General features: G+C 42.0%; 1 protein-coding gene across 13 annotated transcripts in view; it reads left to right on the forward strand.

The window, feature by feature from the left end:
* Positions 1-18,898, forward strand: part of nAChRalpha6 (nicotinic acetylcholine receptor alpha6) — a 97,825-nt gene that overhangs the window by 67,729 nt on the left and 11,198 nt on the right. For 3 of the 13 annotated variants that reach the window (XM_001356312.4, XM_015180248.2, XM_015180249.2), the window contains 5 exons: positions 6,616-6,725; positions 13,846-14,026; positions 15,427-15,502; positions 15,898-16,092; positions 17,023-17,109. In XM_001356312.4, coding sequence (XP_001356348.3) covers positions 6,616-6,725; positions 13,846-14,026; positions 15,427-15,502; positions 15,898-16,092; positions 17,023-17,109 — 649 coding nt within the window. Of the gene's footprint in view, positions 1-3,229; positions 3,275-6,615; positions 6,726-13,845; positions 14,027-15,426; positions 15,503-15,897; positions 16,093-17,022; positions 17,110-18,898 lie in introns of all 13 variants that reach the window. The other 10 variants (XM_015180247.2, XM_015180246.2, XM_015180240.2 and 7 more) reach the window with 6 other exon arrangements.

The raw sequence follows: 18,898 nt of genomic DNA on the forward strand, positions 1-18,898 counted from the left end.
CTGCTCCACATCCATGATGTGCCACGATGATGATGATGGTGATGGTGATAGGGCATGTCAGGCAGTTGCAACCGAATACCATCGAGGGCAAGCAAGGCCTGGCTGGCTCCTTTGGCAGGACATTAAAATGCACATTGTGGCTGGGACGCCATCAGCATCAGTGGCAAAGTAAAGAAAAATAAAGTCATTAGCATTTTTCGGCTAACACCAAAGCACCGCCGCCTAACCTTCTCACCTAATGACTTGCCAGGTTGCTGCACCACAAAAATCTCTCTCGCTCCCCCCCCTCCCCCCTAAATGACTTTGGCCATGGAAATATGTGTCAAAAGGAAATGGCCAAAGGTTCTGGCCCTAAAATGCTAGAAAAAAAGTGGCTGAGAATGTAGAAAAGTGTCGGTAGGGAGTGCTCGGGGTGGGTGTGATCCGAACAAGCTTTGATGGTGTTTAATCTGTTGTCTGGGGTGTGGCCAGAGTCAAAAGTTCGTAGGGCAGGAATCCAATGCAGATTACTCGGCAATCTGGGGGAGAATTTCGGAATATTTAAGGGGAAAAGTGTGTGTCTGTGTGGTTTCCGATGGGGGAAACAAAGGCAATAAAAGAGCTTGGAGATAGATGTATTCATTAAGATTGCCATTCGATACGATGTCATTTTCAAAGCATACTCTTCTCTTGGATAAACTCAGCAAAAAGCTGTGGAATGTAAGCAGGCTTTACCAAAAAATGTTTTCCCTGAGACCCCTTAGGGCTTCGACTTTCACTTTTAATGGCCCACTTATGGGAGCAACCCCAACAGCGAAAGTCAGCGCAAAAAAGATCTTCAAACATATTAGCATTATCCATCGATACGGTGTAAGCAGCCCCTAAAAGCCATTATAAACATTCTGCCACCGAAATTATTACCCTTCCAATGTTCGACAAAGTCATTTGGCAAACGTTAAGCAAACTGCGCCGCACACTTATCACCCACTCATTTGTCTCGACCCGCACAGACACCCCAGCCCGACCTAGCCCGACCCGACCCGACCCCACCAGACCCAATGAGAGCGGCCAAGGCCAACAAACTTTGTCCTTGAACAAGTTGGTGCTTGGTCTACTCTACTCTCCTTCTCTCTGGGTCTGGGTCTGGCTCTGGTTCTGGTTCTGGCTCTGGGATCTCTCGCCTGCTCTCATGTGCATAACCCATTTGTAAGGCAAACAACAGCTACGAAGTTTGCCAAAAACATTCATTCATCACAGGAGTGCGATGACGACAGTATGGAAGATGGAATCTGGATGGAAGTGGCTCAAATCTGGATTGTTGTTACTGCCAGACGACAACGGCAATTGTTGGCTCATTAGAAACTCATTTAAAAACAATTTGGCACGTTAATGCAAAATAAATCTATAAGCTTATGCACAGCCAATGACAGGAGGAGACTCCTGTTAGTGCTCGAGCTATTGCTCCTTTGTGTATCTTGTAAATGTATCTGTATCTGGGCAGACGTGTGCGCAGCATGAAGCGAACTTTGCCGCGATTAAGCGAGCGCTTAATGCAGATGCGGAGTCTGCTGCAAATGATGCTTTAAAGTTCCCCAAGCGGCCCCAAAATGTCATTAGTATGCGTCAATGTCAGGGGATTCGTATGGCAGCGAGAACGAGGCGTCGCATCCGGCTCATTCCGAATTGAGGGAAATTAAGGGGAAACCCCCTGGCAGACGTCATGTCATAAACATGAAATTTGCACAAAACCGCCATTTTTATAAGGTGTCAACAGCAAATATCGCACACACCCACACCCACACAGACAGAGCCACAGCCACAGACCGAGCGACGGCGAGACAGAGAGACAGAGACACAGAGACATTCCATTTAAACACTCAGATGTTGTGTTATGGCATTTGACGTGGAGAGGAAGTCCCTGCATATTGGCTTAACCGAAAACCCCGAAGCTTTCTGGGTCACTGTGCTGCCGCCCATGGAGTAGGGACTCCCCGTCCTCGGCCCTGCATATCATTACGGAGCCCGGCTCCTGAATCTTTTTAATGGCTCAAGTCGTTACTGCAGCTGCTGCCAACCCGAGTCGAGGGCTTCCCTTTCTCTGATCTCGCTCTGAATTTTTTGTTTGGGGATTTTTGTGGGCTTGTAACCATTTTTGTCGGCAAGTTATTAATGACAGTCGCCTCCGATAGGGAGAGAGAGGGGGCGGAAGGGAAGCTTTCACATGCAGATCTGCTGTCCTTCATCTGCATTTCAAACGGAATTTGCTGAAAGCACCTTGAACTATTCTCTGTCGTGTTAAATTCCTATCATGCAGATGACTGGCTGGAACTGAAACTGAAACTGGGAGTGGTACGAGTATTGGGATTGGGATTGGGCCCTGCGGCGCTTCGGTGGTTGAGTGACTGACAATGTGCCAGCATGAAATATCTTTAATTAAAATTTTGTATAAAGATAAATGGGTTTTGATACGTAGTTCAAAGTTTTTATTGCACAGGAATATAGCGGGGGATGGGTGGCAGAGGAGGGAACACACACAGAGAGAGAGAGAGCCAAAAAGAGATTGAGAGATAAGAATGTAAAGTAAATTGGCACATGGACAAAGCCTCTGAAGGCCGGGCAACCAGCAGATTGAAATTGGGGAGGGATAAGGGGCCGGGATGTGATGTGATGGAGTGATTCGGATTGAGATTGAGATTTGGTTCTGAATTCAAGGCTGCTCCTGGCCAACAAAGTTTTTGATGGCATTCCATTTCGGATTTGTCCGTTTCGGCTGCTGCCAATTGAGTGATGATGGAAGATGAGACGAGACGAGTTAATTGGATCAGTAGGCCCTCAGAGAACTATCAAGCGGATAGAGGGGTCAGAGGGGGACTAAAGCCAGCCACACCTGGCGACAGGCTGGAGGATAAGGGATATAGCACATTAGAGCCATACCCCAATCGGGTGCAGGTCCAGCGGCGACTTCCTTAAACTAAAACTGAATATCTGAAATACATAAACGATGCTATAAATATATTAACCACCAAAAAAAGAAAAAAAAAACTCTTGTAAAACTCATAAAACAAATGTATAAACAAAAACTTTCTTTTATCATGCTCTGCTCTTTTTAAACTTTTGACTTGAATTACACTTGTATGGTTTCCGTACTGTTTTTGCTTTTGGTTTACCATTTGGTTCATTTGGTTGTCGTCTTGATTTCCCTGCGTTCTGTTTTCTTTGGCGTATACAACAAAACAACCAAAATTTGTAGGACGAGAAAAATCAACTTCTCATAACGAATCTTTGGCTTTCGTTGGTAAGTCTCAACTAAAACTCGCCAAATCATAAATAGCCATAAACTTGAAACCCGAAACCCGACACCCGAAACCCAAAACCCGATACCAAACCTACATAAACCCCTATTTAAATCCCACTAAATAGCTTAAACAGTATCTTAACTAATGTGTAAATGCTTTAAATACCTATCTTCTCATGAATCAAACTGATCCGGATGCTTGCTGGTCGGGTTCCTCTGCTGATATTCCATTAAGTAGTTAGTCTGGCAGTCGGACCTGGTCCAGGAGGTGTCTGGTCTGATCATAATTTAAGCACACACACGATCAGAACCCTGAGTAACCCCAAGAGTTGATCGAGTGTTTTCAAAACTCCATCTTTCCATCTATGTATCTATTCCAAAAGTTCTATTGTACGATACTCTTCAGTCTGTCTCTCTCCTCCTTCTTGTTCTCGATGAGATTTGCGTTGGCTTTGCTCGTGTGTGTCTTAGGTTATTTAAACATCATCATTTAAACTAAAGTGCAACTAAATACGAGCTTAAATATTTGACTAAAAATCGCTTAATCACAGAACATACTCCTCCTCTCACACGACACACAGCAGCTAAATAAACTTTGATTTCGGCTATTTCCTTTTATTCTCTTGGAATTTATAACTTTTCTACATAGAGATCTACAATCGCAACTATGTATGGTGTTTCCCACAGCGGAGATTCATTTGAATTTTTGATTTAGAACTCGATTCGAGTTAGTTTCAGTTTCCTTTCTACTAAGAGCAACTAAAAACCAAACACGTAAACCGAACCGAACCAAAAAAACTCTAAACAGAAGCCGAGCACACCAAACACAAACACACACACACCACACTGAGTGCATGCCCCAGAGATCGCATCGTGTAGTATGCCTCAATCGATGTTCGTTTCGTTTCGTTTCGTTCGCTTCGTTCGTAGTACTGCATGCCCCCCCTAATGTATTGGAAGTCCATATGTTTGCCCCTGTGTGAGTGCCTTATCTTTTCGTCTGAGAGAAAAACAGTGATATATTGTGTGCATGGACCCGGACCCGGACCCGGACATCGCTGAACGGGCAACGGAAGTGCAGTGCGGAATTTGTACACCACTTTTTTGTTCGAGTATACTTATACACTTATTTCCGGTCAGCCTCGGGCCATGTTAGCCTCGTCAAGCCCTGTCAATTTGCGAAATTAATTAAATTATTTATTTAACACGTTTATCCATTGTGTAATGTATTCGGAATAAGGGATTGGGGCGCTCAGGCGGGTCTGTAAATTTTAGTAATTTCGCAATTGCAATCGAACAAAAAACACACAACAACACACCAAATGTTGCGCCCGAACTGCTGCAGATGGCAATATTTATGATTGATCGATGGGGCCGGGCAGGCCCCTTTATTGACTGACAGTACACTTGCCGCGTCGCTCTCTCTCCCTCCCTCTCTCCCTCTTTAAAACAGTGCTCGAATGTTTGTCAATTTGCCACGCGCGACCACAGACAGGCTGTTGGCTGTTGGCTGTTGGGTCCGTCGAACGGTGTCCGTCAGCCAAATTTTGTTCTGCTCGACGGCTCAATTATGCCGTGGATTGGCAATTAAAACCGCTAAACGAACGCCAAAACAATCACAACTGAAGTGCGGAATGATACACAAAAAGTAGTTTAAAAATCGATCGATTTAGAGTTCAGAATAGATTCCATTACGTTTTAGAAGAAGTTTGACGGTTCATTTATTAGATTTTTGTTATAGTTATAGTCGGGAGACGTACTTTCGATCACTGTCGGGGGTGATCAATCGATAAATGTATTTACAAGCGGAGGATATTCTCCTATTCTTTCCTAAAATCATCGTGTATGAAGCTTTATAGAAGATTTTAACATCCCTAGCCCAGAATTTAGTTACGTAGCCATAACCGTTAGAGCAACAGTAACTATTCCGCAAAATAATTGCCACACTCGCATCAAAATCTGTGTCCTTCCGCTGCCGCCACAAAAGCTGCAAAATGTTTTGAGGGCGGTCCGCAGGGCGCCGGAGGATGGGGATGCTGCCACACCTCTAATGGGGGCCCGGGCATCTGAGGCATCCGTTTTTACAGCTGTCATAAAAGCCGCACACAATAACAGCAGAGCAGCCAGGTTTAAACGGTTTTAAAGCAGGGCCCTGGCACAGATGCAGATACTCGTACTCGTACTCGTACACGACTCAGCCTCGTATAATTTAATGCTGCACGGGGCCATGGCATGTAATTAAATTTTTGTGATTTAAAAAAGGGATTCTCTATGTGCTCGTGTATGTGTATGTGTATTTGTATCTGCATTGGTGGTTGGGTGTGGTGTGGTGTGGCGGAGCCTAGGGGTCGGCGAGGACAATTGCTTGCTCTAAAAATGCCACAAATGTGTTAAATTATAAACACAACAGCAACAGCAATAAAAAGCGAGCAGGAGCACGGGCCAGAAGCAAAACTAAGTAGAGGAGAAAACTTTGCCGCTTTTATGACATGAACATGAACCACTTGTAGGCAAGCCAGCCACAAAACGCAACGGGCAGAATCGGAACGAGGAGCAAGGAGCCAGCAGCCAGCAGCCAGGAGCCGGGAGCCAGCAGCGAGCGGCAGTGGGAGCGCGTTGCAGGCGACCGCAGAATGACACAAAGCACTGTTTGACAACACTGAGAGAAATCCGAGAGAGAGACAGATACCAGTGAAAGATACGAGCATGCTACGAATATATGGAACTTTTCCGCCAGTGTAGTAGCCCTGGCAGACCGACAAACAGGATCAGAAAAGAGCAAACGAGGAACGTTGATAAAACTTGTCGCATATGTGGTCCAACAGGGGGTCTGAGGCTGAGCGATGCTGACTTAACTTGAAATTGTTGTCAAGTTGTGCGTTGTATAATGCAACCGTACGCGGGTATCTGTGTGTATATGTGCTATCTGTTATCTGTGTGCGTGTGTATCTATCTATCTAACTGTGTGAGTGCTTGTAAGCGTGTGTGCGACTGTGTGTGTGGCGCAACAGCTTGCCAATCAGTTAACAGAGAGGGCCAACATCCTCTTTGTCGCAACGTAACGTAAAGTAGTGGTAGTGTTGCGTGCATGTCTGTGCATGTGCTCAGCAGTTGAGTAGATTTCATTTTGGAGACTTTACTTTCTTTCCGAACTTACTTTTCCATACTCGAGCCCCGAAAAATCCCCCAAAATATATGACATTTTCTTTCACGTCGCATTTTGAGTTCATTTAATAGACCTTTTATTTGATAGATATACATAAATATACAACCAGTTAATATACAAATCTATATGGATACATAAGCCCTGCTATTAACATTACTATAACGTGTCGACACAGGAATGGAATGACTACAATCTGCGATGGAACGAGACGGAATATGGCGGGGTCAAGGATCTGCGAATCACGCCCAACAAACTGTGGAAGCCCGACGTGCTCATGTACAATAGGTAAGTGGTCTGTGTCCATTCTGGGAGCGACTCCACAACTAACCGAATAGAAAGGCTGCCAAGCCCCCAATGAATCAATCAAACTAATCCGAGAATCAGTATAAAGTGTTTGCGCTATAACCAGCCACAGGGATAACACTAGGCATAGCTACTATACCACTACATAGATCAGAATATCTTTAAATATACATATACATATACTCGTACTATACTCTTGAGAAATGGTAAGAAACATAATCCATTTGGAGCTAATCTGATGGACAAACCCTTAAGTGATTCTCTTATCGTTTCGTTTGCGTTCTAATATATATAATATTATACAAATATAACTTATGTAGACGGATAGTGCACTTTAGTTGATTTTAGATTAGATTATTAGATGATTATGAGAGCAACAGATGGAACTGTCGGCAGATGGAACCATCTGCAGAGCTCTGAAGGGTTTGTTGAGGAGGTTTACAGATGGAACTTCAGTCAATGATCTATCTATCTACCCCAGATCAACAAACTCCATCGTTAGATGATTATATATACCTATTGTTTGTACGTTTCGATATGATTTGAGTTGACTGTTGATTTCTGAATTGCAAACGATAATCCCAGGCGCTATATACTATATTCGTTATGTTTGAGTTGGGCAATGTGTCAATATACCCGTTATATACCCCCATTCCTAGATCCTTACCCACTATATGTAGCTGTTGTGTTTTAAACGCATCATAATCCACTCGCTATTGTTTGTGTGTCTATTTGTGAGCAGAAAATCGAAACAAAGCCGCAACCTAAACATACAAGATAATGTTTCTGTTCTGCGGCCGATTCGATCGACTTTACCCACAATTTAACATTTTAACATTATAATATTTAATATTTGTGTTTCGATGTTACCCACTTATGATTTGCTTTCAATGTTTCCGTTCCGAAAAGAGTGACTTAATCGAAAAAAACAAAACAAAAAAAAAACAAAAAGAAAAAGAAAAAAGGAAAACAAAGCAAAACAAAAGAAATATATAACCAGAATAATTTACATTTTGTTTACTTCAATAAGAGTAGTTTACACGCAGTGGTTGTCTAGTGGGACTGTACATTGTCAGCTTGCCGTTGATGTGGGCCTCACATTGTAATTGGATTCGTAATGCTAACCGAACGTATTGTATAACTCATGAAATGCCTGCGTTATCCAGCATTAACCTAAACCAGCCATCAAGCCATAACTAAAGCGAACTAAAGCGCAAGAGACTAAACTAAACCCAATGACAAACTAAACAAGCTAAATAATCGCCCAGACTAAACTCCAAACAACTTAAACATTGTTTAACCAGAATATTGCGCAAGTATGTAGTTTGTTCGAAACAGCACAGCCGACCATCCATCCACCCATCCATCCTCCTGCAAAAGGAGAGGACTCCTCGCGAGCTCTGCGGTCTACGGTCTACGGTCTGTTGTCTGTGGTCCGCTTCCCTCCCGCCTCAAACTTCTGCGAAACTTCTGAGTCCCGATCCAATCTCAGGGCCATACATACAATATTTCCGAAAGACAATAACCAACAGAGAGATTGTTCAACAATATGCTGGTGTAATATTTCTGGTTAGACGTTCAGTACTTGAATTTATTTGGCCAAGAACAAAAACTAAAACAAAACAAAACAGATGAAAAAAGATGAATAATAAAGCGAAACGAAGAATGAGAAAATGTTTTTTGTTAATACTCATACGTAGCTTGCAAAAAACAGAACAAGAAACCCTCAACTCAAGAACAACATCACTGAAATAGATGGCAAAATAGATTTTCAAGTATTGTGCATGAGAAATCAAATCCCTCGTACTAAAGAAAAGACTAAATAAAAATTCATATAAATAATATACCAAATGCAAAGTTACTAAACCCAAATCCCTCCACCAACTAACATACTCATCGAGTCTTCCAGTGCACTAGTGTACTGGAGAAACGTTCACTTTGTCTGGCCACCGACTAAACCGAAAGCCACCTCTACTAACCCATAATCCCATACACCACACAACATACGAGTATCACACTCCAAAATAAAGCGTATTACTTATCCTAAATGCTGATAATACCTAAACAGAGAACCGCCCATTCCATACATAATTAAGTTATACCTAAATACCTTCGACTAAACACATCAAATCTTAGCTAAGATAGCTAAGCATACTCCATCAAGTTAATGTTAAATGCAAAACCCAAGTCACCCGCAGAGACCTCTCCATTCGTCCACTGAAAACTAACAAATATCACGCCCCGAAGCCATCCGAACCCTAAACCTGAGATACTAGTTTGATGAACTTTCCAGAAGATAGAAAACTATCTATATCCGAACAGAAGGCTTTTGCTCATTTAAGCTGTGAACATTTTTCAGAGTTCATAAAGAAATTTACTCGAAAGTTTTCTTCATAATCTCTTGATGTGCTAAGCCGCTGCAAAGCTCTCGAAAATAAACATTCCATTAGAGAAGAGAAATTCATTCTGTGCAGCTGCTAATAAAGATTCTATGAAATGTCTGTGAAAAGTCTTCTGAAAAGAATTCGAGAAAATAGATAGTCTATAAATATTTTTTGAAAGATCATCCAATCTAAATGCAAATAAACATTCATTGGGCCCCCGTGGTCCGAGTGCCTAAACATTCACAGCTTGATTTCCTAATTGCCGTCACTAAATGTTAGTCTATGTGTCCAACTAGTTAATCTAGATGTATGCGAGTGTCTAGTGTGTGTATGCGTGTGATTGCGGGGGTGTCCATCAGTAAAACATAACAACAACAGAGACACGCTTCAGTAGTAATTACGGCCCGTGGCCGAGAGCCTCATGCATCATCATGCATCCTGTCCCGCATCCTAAGCCAAAGGGAAAACATTTTAACAGCATCGAGGACTGCAAAAACGAGGCGATTACAAATGTTTACTCCCTCTGTGTGTCGCTGTCTCTCTGTGGTCCGAATAATTGCAATTTCATTTCTCATTTTCCATTGGATTCGCTTTGAAAATGTCTGCCACAAAAAAGAGAGGAATGATTGGGTGTTCGTGTGTGTTTTTGTGTGCTTGCCAATCATCAGAGTAATCAATTGTTGTCTATGTGTGTGCTACAATCTATATCTATATCTATGCTATATCTATATCTATATCTATACTTATATCTATCGTTCATACTAGCTATTTGTTTCACTGCGTTTCAATAATACAAATAAATAATAATCTCATGCTCCCCAGTTGTTGCTCGGTGTCCAGTTATAATCATCATCTATCTATAACCAACCTCCATTCCACCCGTATATCTATGCCTCTATATATCTCTAGCTATTGCTGTCTGTTCTCATTGTGTTTAACTGTCTAAAGTAACCTCCTATACCTACAAACATATCTATGCAATCTATATATGCGATATCTTTTATTGTCTGAGTGTGCGTGTCTGCATCGATGGCCATAGCCATAGCCACTAGGTCTGTGTTTAAGCTAGTTTAAGTGAATACTCGTAAGCTCTAGTTATTTGCATGCCCACCACATCAGGATAGATCTAAGGACACTCTCACACACAGACGACACAACACCAGCCCCAAAGGCAACTAATGAAGTACTACAAAGTTTTGCGGTGCTCCGAGTATGTGCATAGACAAATGACTTCAAAGGGATTACTTTTACTCCGTCTGCCCGACCGCCTCCGCCTCCGCCCCTGCATCCTGTGCCGTTTCGCTCTAAATTTATATCTCATTCCGCATAAGGAATTATATCTGTCATAGTGCGAAAAACTTTCCGCCTCCACCAGTTGCTCTACGAGAACGTTGCACAAAAAGCTTTCCATTCACCGAATGCGATTGCAGCAAATCCTTGCTGCTGCAGAAAAAACCTATAAAAAAAACCCACTCAACCAAATCCATGTCCACCGTGCCCATGGGGGCTTAAACATTTTAAGCCATAACTTAAATGTCAAAATTTGTCGCTGGCAGCCGCTGTACTCGTACTCGTATCCGCATCCGATTCCAGGTGCCGACTAAAAACAACTTAAATGCCACCAGTCCCCCGGGCGGGAGTGTACAAAAAAGTGCATAAACTTTGGTCACATTCGCCCACAAATGAAGACAAACTACGGCAACGGCAGAAAGCCTTCGGAGCTCGGATATAAATGCACCTGGTGGAGTGTCCACCTCTGGTTGCCCGGGTACGAGCATGTGGCATGTGTGTTTTGTACTGTGCGGTGCGGCGAGGTGCAGCTGCATTTGGCGAGCTAATTGCAATTTATATTTGTAGCAGTGCGAAGCTTATTTAACCTAATGGGGGAGAACATTTTACAGTTGATTGACGCATGGGGCATGTTCGCTGAGGTTCTCCTGCGGCAAATGGAATTTACATGTCACACGAGAGAGGAAGGCACACACAGACAAACAAAAATAAAAGCAAACAGCCTGACCCCTGACCCCCGACCACCGAGCACCGACCACCGACTACAGACCACCGACCTGAAACAATGAATCAAAACACGTACGGTCCGGGTTTAATTTCCAGGGCACGCAGCATCCGGCGTTGATTCGTCGGAGATTCGCAGGAGAGCAGCAGGGGGGAATGGAATGGCCGGACAGAAGGCAGGGAACAAAGAACTGGCCGAGCGAGGCCTACGCGAGAATGGCTTCAAATGAAAATCATATTGATTAGCCATGTAGTCGCATAGTCAGGGGAAATCAGTAGATGGCCAAGGAGCAGCAGGAGAGCAGAAAGGAGAGCCTGCCAGGGCGTGGCATGGCATCGTTCGTTTCCCCTTGGAGAAACCTTTCGGCTGTCAACTTTATTTGCTAATGAACTTGCACAGAGCCCAGGGTCGTGCCTCGACAAGAAAGCAAAGCCAAATGGAAACGGTGGACATGGACATGGACATGGTGTTCCGGGAAACTCTTTCGCCTCCATTGTGGAGATATCTCTCAAGGGGTGCTCGCAGATATTCCAATTGAGTGGGCATTCGGTTGGGAGAACATCGCCCCGACAGACTCTTATTTCGTTTAATTTATTAATTCTCCTTTCTTTTCGACTTCGCCACGGAGCCAGCCCCACCTCTGGGTCCGCCCCCGTCCAGAGCCTAATTTGTATGCGTCGCCATCGCTGCTAATGTGCGGCCATCATTTAGATCAATAGCGAGACGACGAGGCATAAAGATACACAGATACAGATGGAGATGGAGATACATTCGCTTGAGAGAAAGAGAGAATGGCCATGCCTCATTACGGTGCCTCTTTCCGCGAATCAATCGGCTCCGGCAGCTCTTTTGTAGCTCTTTTTTGTGTGTCATTTACTTATGCTGATTTCATCCGCACCCGTGTACGGGCATTCATTCTATGGATTCCGTCCGGCTCCTTTCACGTTGCTTAATTGAGATGCCGGTCCGGACCGGACCTTAAACCGCCAATGCCAGCGCCAGCGCCAGAGCCAGAGCCAGCAGCAGCGCAGAATGAAAAGCTTTCACTGTAATTGCAACATTATCTCCATCTTGTATCTGTATCTGTTACAACCTTCACAGAAGAACACGCCAGTAAGCCGAATCTGAAATGAAATTGACAGCGGTGTCGGCTTAGCCGGGGCCAAGCTCTGGTCAGGATTCCGTGCCGCAAACAAAAACTGAGACAGAAACCGAAACCGAAACAGACAGAGACCAACGTCAATATTAATAATGTCGGACAATGATTTTATTTCCTTGTCCAAGGCCAAAGCTGGTGTAAAAGAAAGGCATCCGCATCCGCATCGGCATCGGCATCCACATCCAACTGATTTCAGAAATTAAAATGACTTTGAATGTGCGATAAGTGTGTGTGACGAGGGTCTGGATGGAGACTCGAATACCCATTTCCATTCGTCAGTTTGTTGCCTGGAGCGCAATCATCCAAATGCGATTTCAATTAGCCCAAATACCTGAAATATTCGCGCCTCCCTTCAGGATAAACCGCAATACCTTAAGCCCGCCTGGGCAGAATCTGCGCTCAATTTGGCTGTCGATTTCGCTGATTTCGATTGAGGTTACTGTGTTGGGCTTGACCTGCCGCTAATCAGCCCACAAATTCCACTTAAATGCCACAGAAATTACACGGAAGCCTCGGTAGCCTACGGTCCACGCCCCAACGCCCCGAAAACATACCCCTAATACTCGTACACACATCAGTTCCACTCCATTCAATCGGGTCCCCCTCTTGACCAAAAAATGCAAAACAAAATTGTCCACAAAATGTTTACGCAACATTCTCAGTGCCCCCCGAGTCGGAATCAGAATCAGAGCTGTAATTGCATTTTATTGCAGCATTTGAGGGAGACACAAAGTCAAGAGATACTCGGGCGGGCACTTTTAGCCATATATAATGTATGTATATAGAGCTCTACCATACATATATTCGAATAAATGGGTTTATATATATATATATGTATATATATTTCATGCCAAGAGACCCGCATACAAATGGATACTCACATTTTTGGAGTATCTGCTGAGGTTCATTTGCATATGCACATATTGGTAGTGCCACAGACACACACAGAAGATACATAGATACAAAGATATTTGTATTTGGCATTTGTCGTGTGCCTTGCGGTGAGTGCGAGACAACGGGAATTCCGATTGGGTCAATGACTGGAGAGAGTGGCCTCCTAAGTATGTTAAGTTGACCCCCAGTTGACCCCCTAATAAACCTGAGATAAGTCTAGTCTCCACCTCTCCTGGTAGAGCTAGAACACACACACTTCTATGGTATTGTAGCTCTTAAGTCCACACACTTAACCAACACACAAAAACCCCGTATAAGAACTGCTCCCAAAGTAGAGACATTTACCTAGATCCCCTCTGGCTCTCTCCCTCCCCGGAGAGCACTTCAAACAAAAAACATTTTAACTAGCGATGAAAACAAAAACAAAGCGCAATTCACAAATAACCAGAGAAAAGAAACGATCAATATTGAATACCATATAACCGGAGATAAACCCTGAATCACAAGAAACAGAACAAAAAAACCTGATGAATAAAAAGAAAGAAAAGAAAAACATATGAATTGAATTGCAAAGAATATAACAGTCGTATAACAATCAATAACAATCGATCGAGACAATAATCCATTAAAACAAATTGTACAATAATCTAGCGCGGATGAGGGATTCGATGGCACGTATCACACCAACATTGTGGTCAAACATAACGGCAGTTGTCTGTACGTGCCCCCTGGTATCTTCAAGAGCACATGCAAGATAGACATCACGTGGTTCCCATTTGATGACCAACATTGCGAAATGAAATTCGGTAGTTGGACTTACGATGGAAATCAGGTAAAGTGGCAATCGACAAAACAAAACACACTAAGAAAAGAACAAATTCAAACTCAACAACCAGTTCAAATAACAGTGCCGTAAGCGCAGCTGGCTACACTAGGCTAACACTAACACTCACACTCATACTCACACTCACACTAACACTAGAACACATTCCAACTCGAGCACAAAATCACGCTTCTGCCAATCACGTGACTCACGCACCAGGAAAACTACACGAAACACACGAAAGACGCGAAAGGGAAGTCCAACCAACGTGAAAGAGTCGACTGTTGCTATAAGTAGTAGGTTATATGGATAGGATGTTGTAGGGATCCAAAGGGTTATGCGACGTTAGTGTCCACTGACAGAGATTTCTAATTTTATTTATATGCTTTTCCAAACTTCTATCTCTCTCTCCAACTATATTTTGATCTACCCGAATCTATATCCTAGTTTATATTTAGTTGATTATCCTTCATCTCGAACAATTCTTTGCGTTTTTGCGAATTACAAAACCAAAAGATCGCAGTGTTGTTAACAGCACTGAACTGTCAGACTGAGCCCTCACTCAAGTCCAGTGTGTGGGCTAAAATGTTCAATTCGCTCAGAGTTGATTGGATATTTTAGGGTCACACACCAAAATGTACTCTGAGCTTAGTCCCAGGCCAAAGAAGGCCACATGGCAGCTGTTTCCAACACTAACACCGTCCAGTGTTGGAAGCGGAAATTTGCCTCTCACGTAGGTTTGTCTCACAACAGGAGGAATCATGTGTGGAAGACCCTAGAAGCTCTAAGGTTTCCGCTATTTTGCATGGTAGCAGGCAAATGAAAAAAAAGATAACACCACGCCCAAAACAGCAACAGAAGAATATTTTTGGACGAAGTAAAGACTCTTAATGAAATTCAAACAAAAGAAATTTATTCTTAAAAACCAAAAACAAAAACAAAAAAAAAAGAAGAAGTTTTGAGTAAAAATATAATTTACAGCGCTTTTATTTCCCACGTATTTTGCACCCAAAAAAAAAAGTTACAAAGCAATCTCCAAAGAAAATAAAAGAAAAACTCAAGCTCTCTCTTTTGCTCGCTCGCTCTCTCTATATCTCTCTCTCTCTCTCTCTCTTTCGTACACCTTGAACACATGCTATATCTGTACATAAATGTTGTTTCAATGTGGCTTTTTGTAAAATCTCTAAAAAACAAAAAATTCAACAACAAACTAAAATCTTAAATGTTCTTTTTCTCCAATATATAAAACAAAAAACAAAAACCAAAAAACTCAAACTCAAATCTCAATGACCAAAAAAAAAAAATGTATTTGCCCATTGCAAATGAATTTCCTATGAATTCTCTATGAATATGAATATGAATATGAATTACTATCCAAACAAACAAAACAAAAATCGTTTGAAAATCAGTTGGATTTGGTTTTGAATTCCGAAGATGGAGGGGATCTTTCCGATTTCATAACAAATGGCGAGTGGTACTTGCTTGGTTAGTAAACGAAACCTCATTATGCTTATTTCTCTAACTGTTATTTCGTTTGATCGTTGTCATTTGTAAATGTCTAATCAGCATTAATCCCACACCAAAAGAAGAAACCAAAAAAAAAAATAAATATATAAATTTGATTATGATTTTCCACCTTGCTTGCGAGACCGAACTGAAAAAAAAATGCTTCATAGCCATTTATGATTTGCCTAGCTCTTGATTTGTTTGATCTAGTTATATGTATGCTTATATTGTACATACTTAGCCTAAATCGATATCCACTCTAATCTGTAAAAATATCTGTTGTACATATCCGTGTGTGTGTGTGTTTGTGTCTCTGTCATGATCGATGACGCCCCTGCCCGATGATTACTAATGAGATCCGTTTTGTCGTTCAGCCATGCCGGGAAAGAAGAATACGATAGTCTACGCCTGCTGCCCAGAACCATATGTCGATATCACCTTTACTATACAAATACGTCGCCGTACATTATATTATTTTTTCAATTTAATTGTGCCCTGTGTGCTAATCTCATCGATGGCCCTCTTGGGCTTCACATTGCCGCCGGACTCGGGCGAGAAGCTGACGCTGGGTGAGTATGCCAATTTAATACCCAGTAATGACCCGACACAGATACATACCTTACATACCCTACAATTGATCTGATATACTATACTATACCATACTATGTATCTGATATGATCTGATTTACTTTATACCCCCATATAAATGCATTTTATAAGCTCTTTCAGCGGTGACAAGTGCCACAGTAGATGTCTGAGTTAGTAATAGTTAGGCCCAGCAGTTAATCAATCAATCAATCAATCAATCAATCTATCTATTTATCGAGTTTGGTGAGGTCAAGCAGCGAAGGTAGCGAAATGAGGCTTAGCTGGATTTAACTTTATGTATACCTAAAGACCTAAACCCCTCAAAACCAATTTAAAAACTTAAAAATCCTCCCGAAAACCAAGAACAAACCCCATTTAAAATCTCTTTATATTCAACGCTGCTTTTAACGATAGTCGATCTATGCATGTCTTTTGTTGAGTAAAACTAAAGTGAACTTAAAAGTAAAATAAAACCACAGATCGAAGAGTGTTTCCCTCCTGGCAAGCCATTCGACTACCAAGCCATACCGAAATTAGATACAGAAACTCATTTTCCGATAGCACAAAGAAAACTCATAAAACAACAGATGAAAAACGATACTAATCGAAAGGATTGAACTGCCGTTTGATGGGAAACACTCTGTATGTGATAACTTAAAGTCCCTGCTGTCCTATGCCTCAATTAAATACACTTCTGACTCTCCCCTCCAATATAAACTCCTTGATAACACCCACCCAAATGAAATGAATAAACTACTGAGTAAAATGTGTAAAAGTTTTGTTAATTTGTTCGATATAAATAATAATGATGACTTGATCTTTCAGTTTTCCGATGAGTTTTGCGTTCGACTTTGACTTTGACTTTGATTTAAATTGCGTTTCTTATCTCTTTATTGTATCTCTTGTTGCAGGCGTAACTATACTACTATCATTAACAGTATTTCTAAACCTTGTTGCCGAGTCCATGCCGACAACGTCGGATGCTGTTCCTCTTATAGGTACACACACACGCTAATTAATTTGCTTTAGCTTAAAGTACAGTACCGCAGACCGGGCTGATCCGATCCAGTGCGATCCGATTGAGCAGTATCCAGCAGTATCATACCAAAATAACTAACAAGAGCCAAAACCAAAACCAAAACAAAACAAAACAAAAACAACAGAAAGTCGTGCTGTGCCTCATGCTGTTTTTTAGTTGATCATTAGTTTTGCTACAGTAGTGCAATGAACTAAAGAAAACCGAAACCAAAACCAAAACTAAAACCAAAACCAACCACGAATACTAACCAAAGAAAATACCAAGCAGAAAGATATACAAATACAAAATACCAATTAACTTAGCCTTCAACACCACTCTACCACTATACCACTCTCTGTCTGTATCCCTGGAACACAGAAACACCTCCGAACCACCCAGAACACACTCTCACACGAATGAGGAATGATATAAACTTATCCTAAACACTCTTCGTATGTTTGCAAATAGATCTACTACATATATATATATATATCTCTGTACTCTCTGGACTTTCACCTCGTGTGCCATCACCGAAACAATTTCAACCGGATCTTGGATAGACCTAGCCACACATACTCGTACACCACTGATACCCAGAACCACCCCAGAACCCAGAACACCTACCAAAGTACAGCTCCGTCTATCACTGTCTCTATGTGCCACGCAAAGCCATGTAAAGTACTCGAGTCGGGCAAGAGGAATCCTCAATCTCTCTATACTTTTCTTTCTTTATATTACTACCAGTCTTTTCTATAATACTTTTTGCTATACTAATACCCAACCTCATCTGGCTATCCCTCCATCGGGTTATCCGAAAGCTCCGACATAATTGGTATTTGACCACAAGACAAACACTACCTACCACAGCACCACAGCCACGAAGTCACAAGCCCCACATCACAATCGCAGTCACAGATACAGATACAGATACAGATACAGATACAAATACAGCTACAGCTACAGCTACAAAAACAAATACGAAACGATTACGATTACGAAAGTTTTTCATTTCGATTTTACTGTGTTTGCCTATAAAGCTGTCCTATATAATCGTTTCTTGAGTTCTTATTGTCGTTTGGTTGTTGCTTTGTTTGTTTGTTGGATTCGTTTGTTCTACGTTTATCTACGTGTGCCTCTAGATCGTATCGTTTCGTTGTTCTCTCTTCGGTTTTTCTTAGCCTGCCAACCCATACATGTGTTATTATATTATGAATATTAAAATGGAATCGACTAAGCCCCGATTATCCTGTAAATACGCTTGTCCTTAGTGTGTGCTCGCCTCATAATCACGCTCTAGGACGGGCCTACCCCACCTCCACCCCCACCCCTACCTCTACCCACCCCAAACTCCTTGCCTCATTCATTGCCTGAACTCCGATCCTCAGCTGCCACTTAATCATCCCAACTAAAAACTAAAAAGCATAGCATCAAAAACGTAGACACAAATGCAATTAAAGAAAATGTATCTAAAATCTAGCCACAATATTGTATATATACACATATACATATATATATTTGTATAAACCAAAGTTAAACTATGAAAAATCCAACGAAAAACCTTTTTTCGCTACCAAAGAGCAAAACAGGAGAAAAAACCAAAGCCGAAAGGAAACAGAAAACAGAAACAAAAAACCAAAACCAACTCACAAACAAAAAAAAGCAGATCTCTCTCTCTCTCTCTCTCTCCCTCTCGTTTTGTACATCTTTTTTATGTTTGTTTGGTACAGTCAGGCAAAACATAAACAGACAGTGGGAGGGAGAGACAGAAA

The sequence above is a fragment of the Drosophila pseudoobscura genome, chromosome 4 (assembly GCF_009870125.1).
Source record: "Drosophila pseudoobscura strain MV-25-SWS-2005 chromosome 4, UCI_Dpse_MV25, whole genome shotgun sequence".
In the NCBI taxonomy this organism is placed as follows: domain Eukaryota; kingdom Metazoa; phylum Arthropoda; class Insecta; order Diptera; family Drosophilidae; genus Drosophila; species Drosophila pseudoobscura.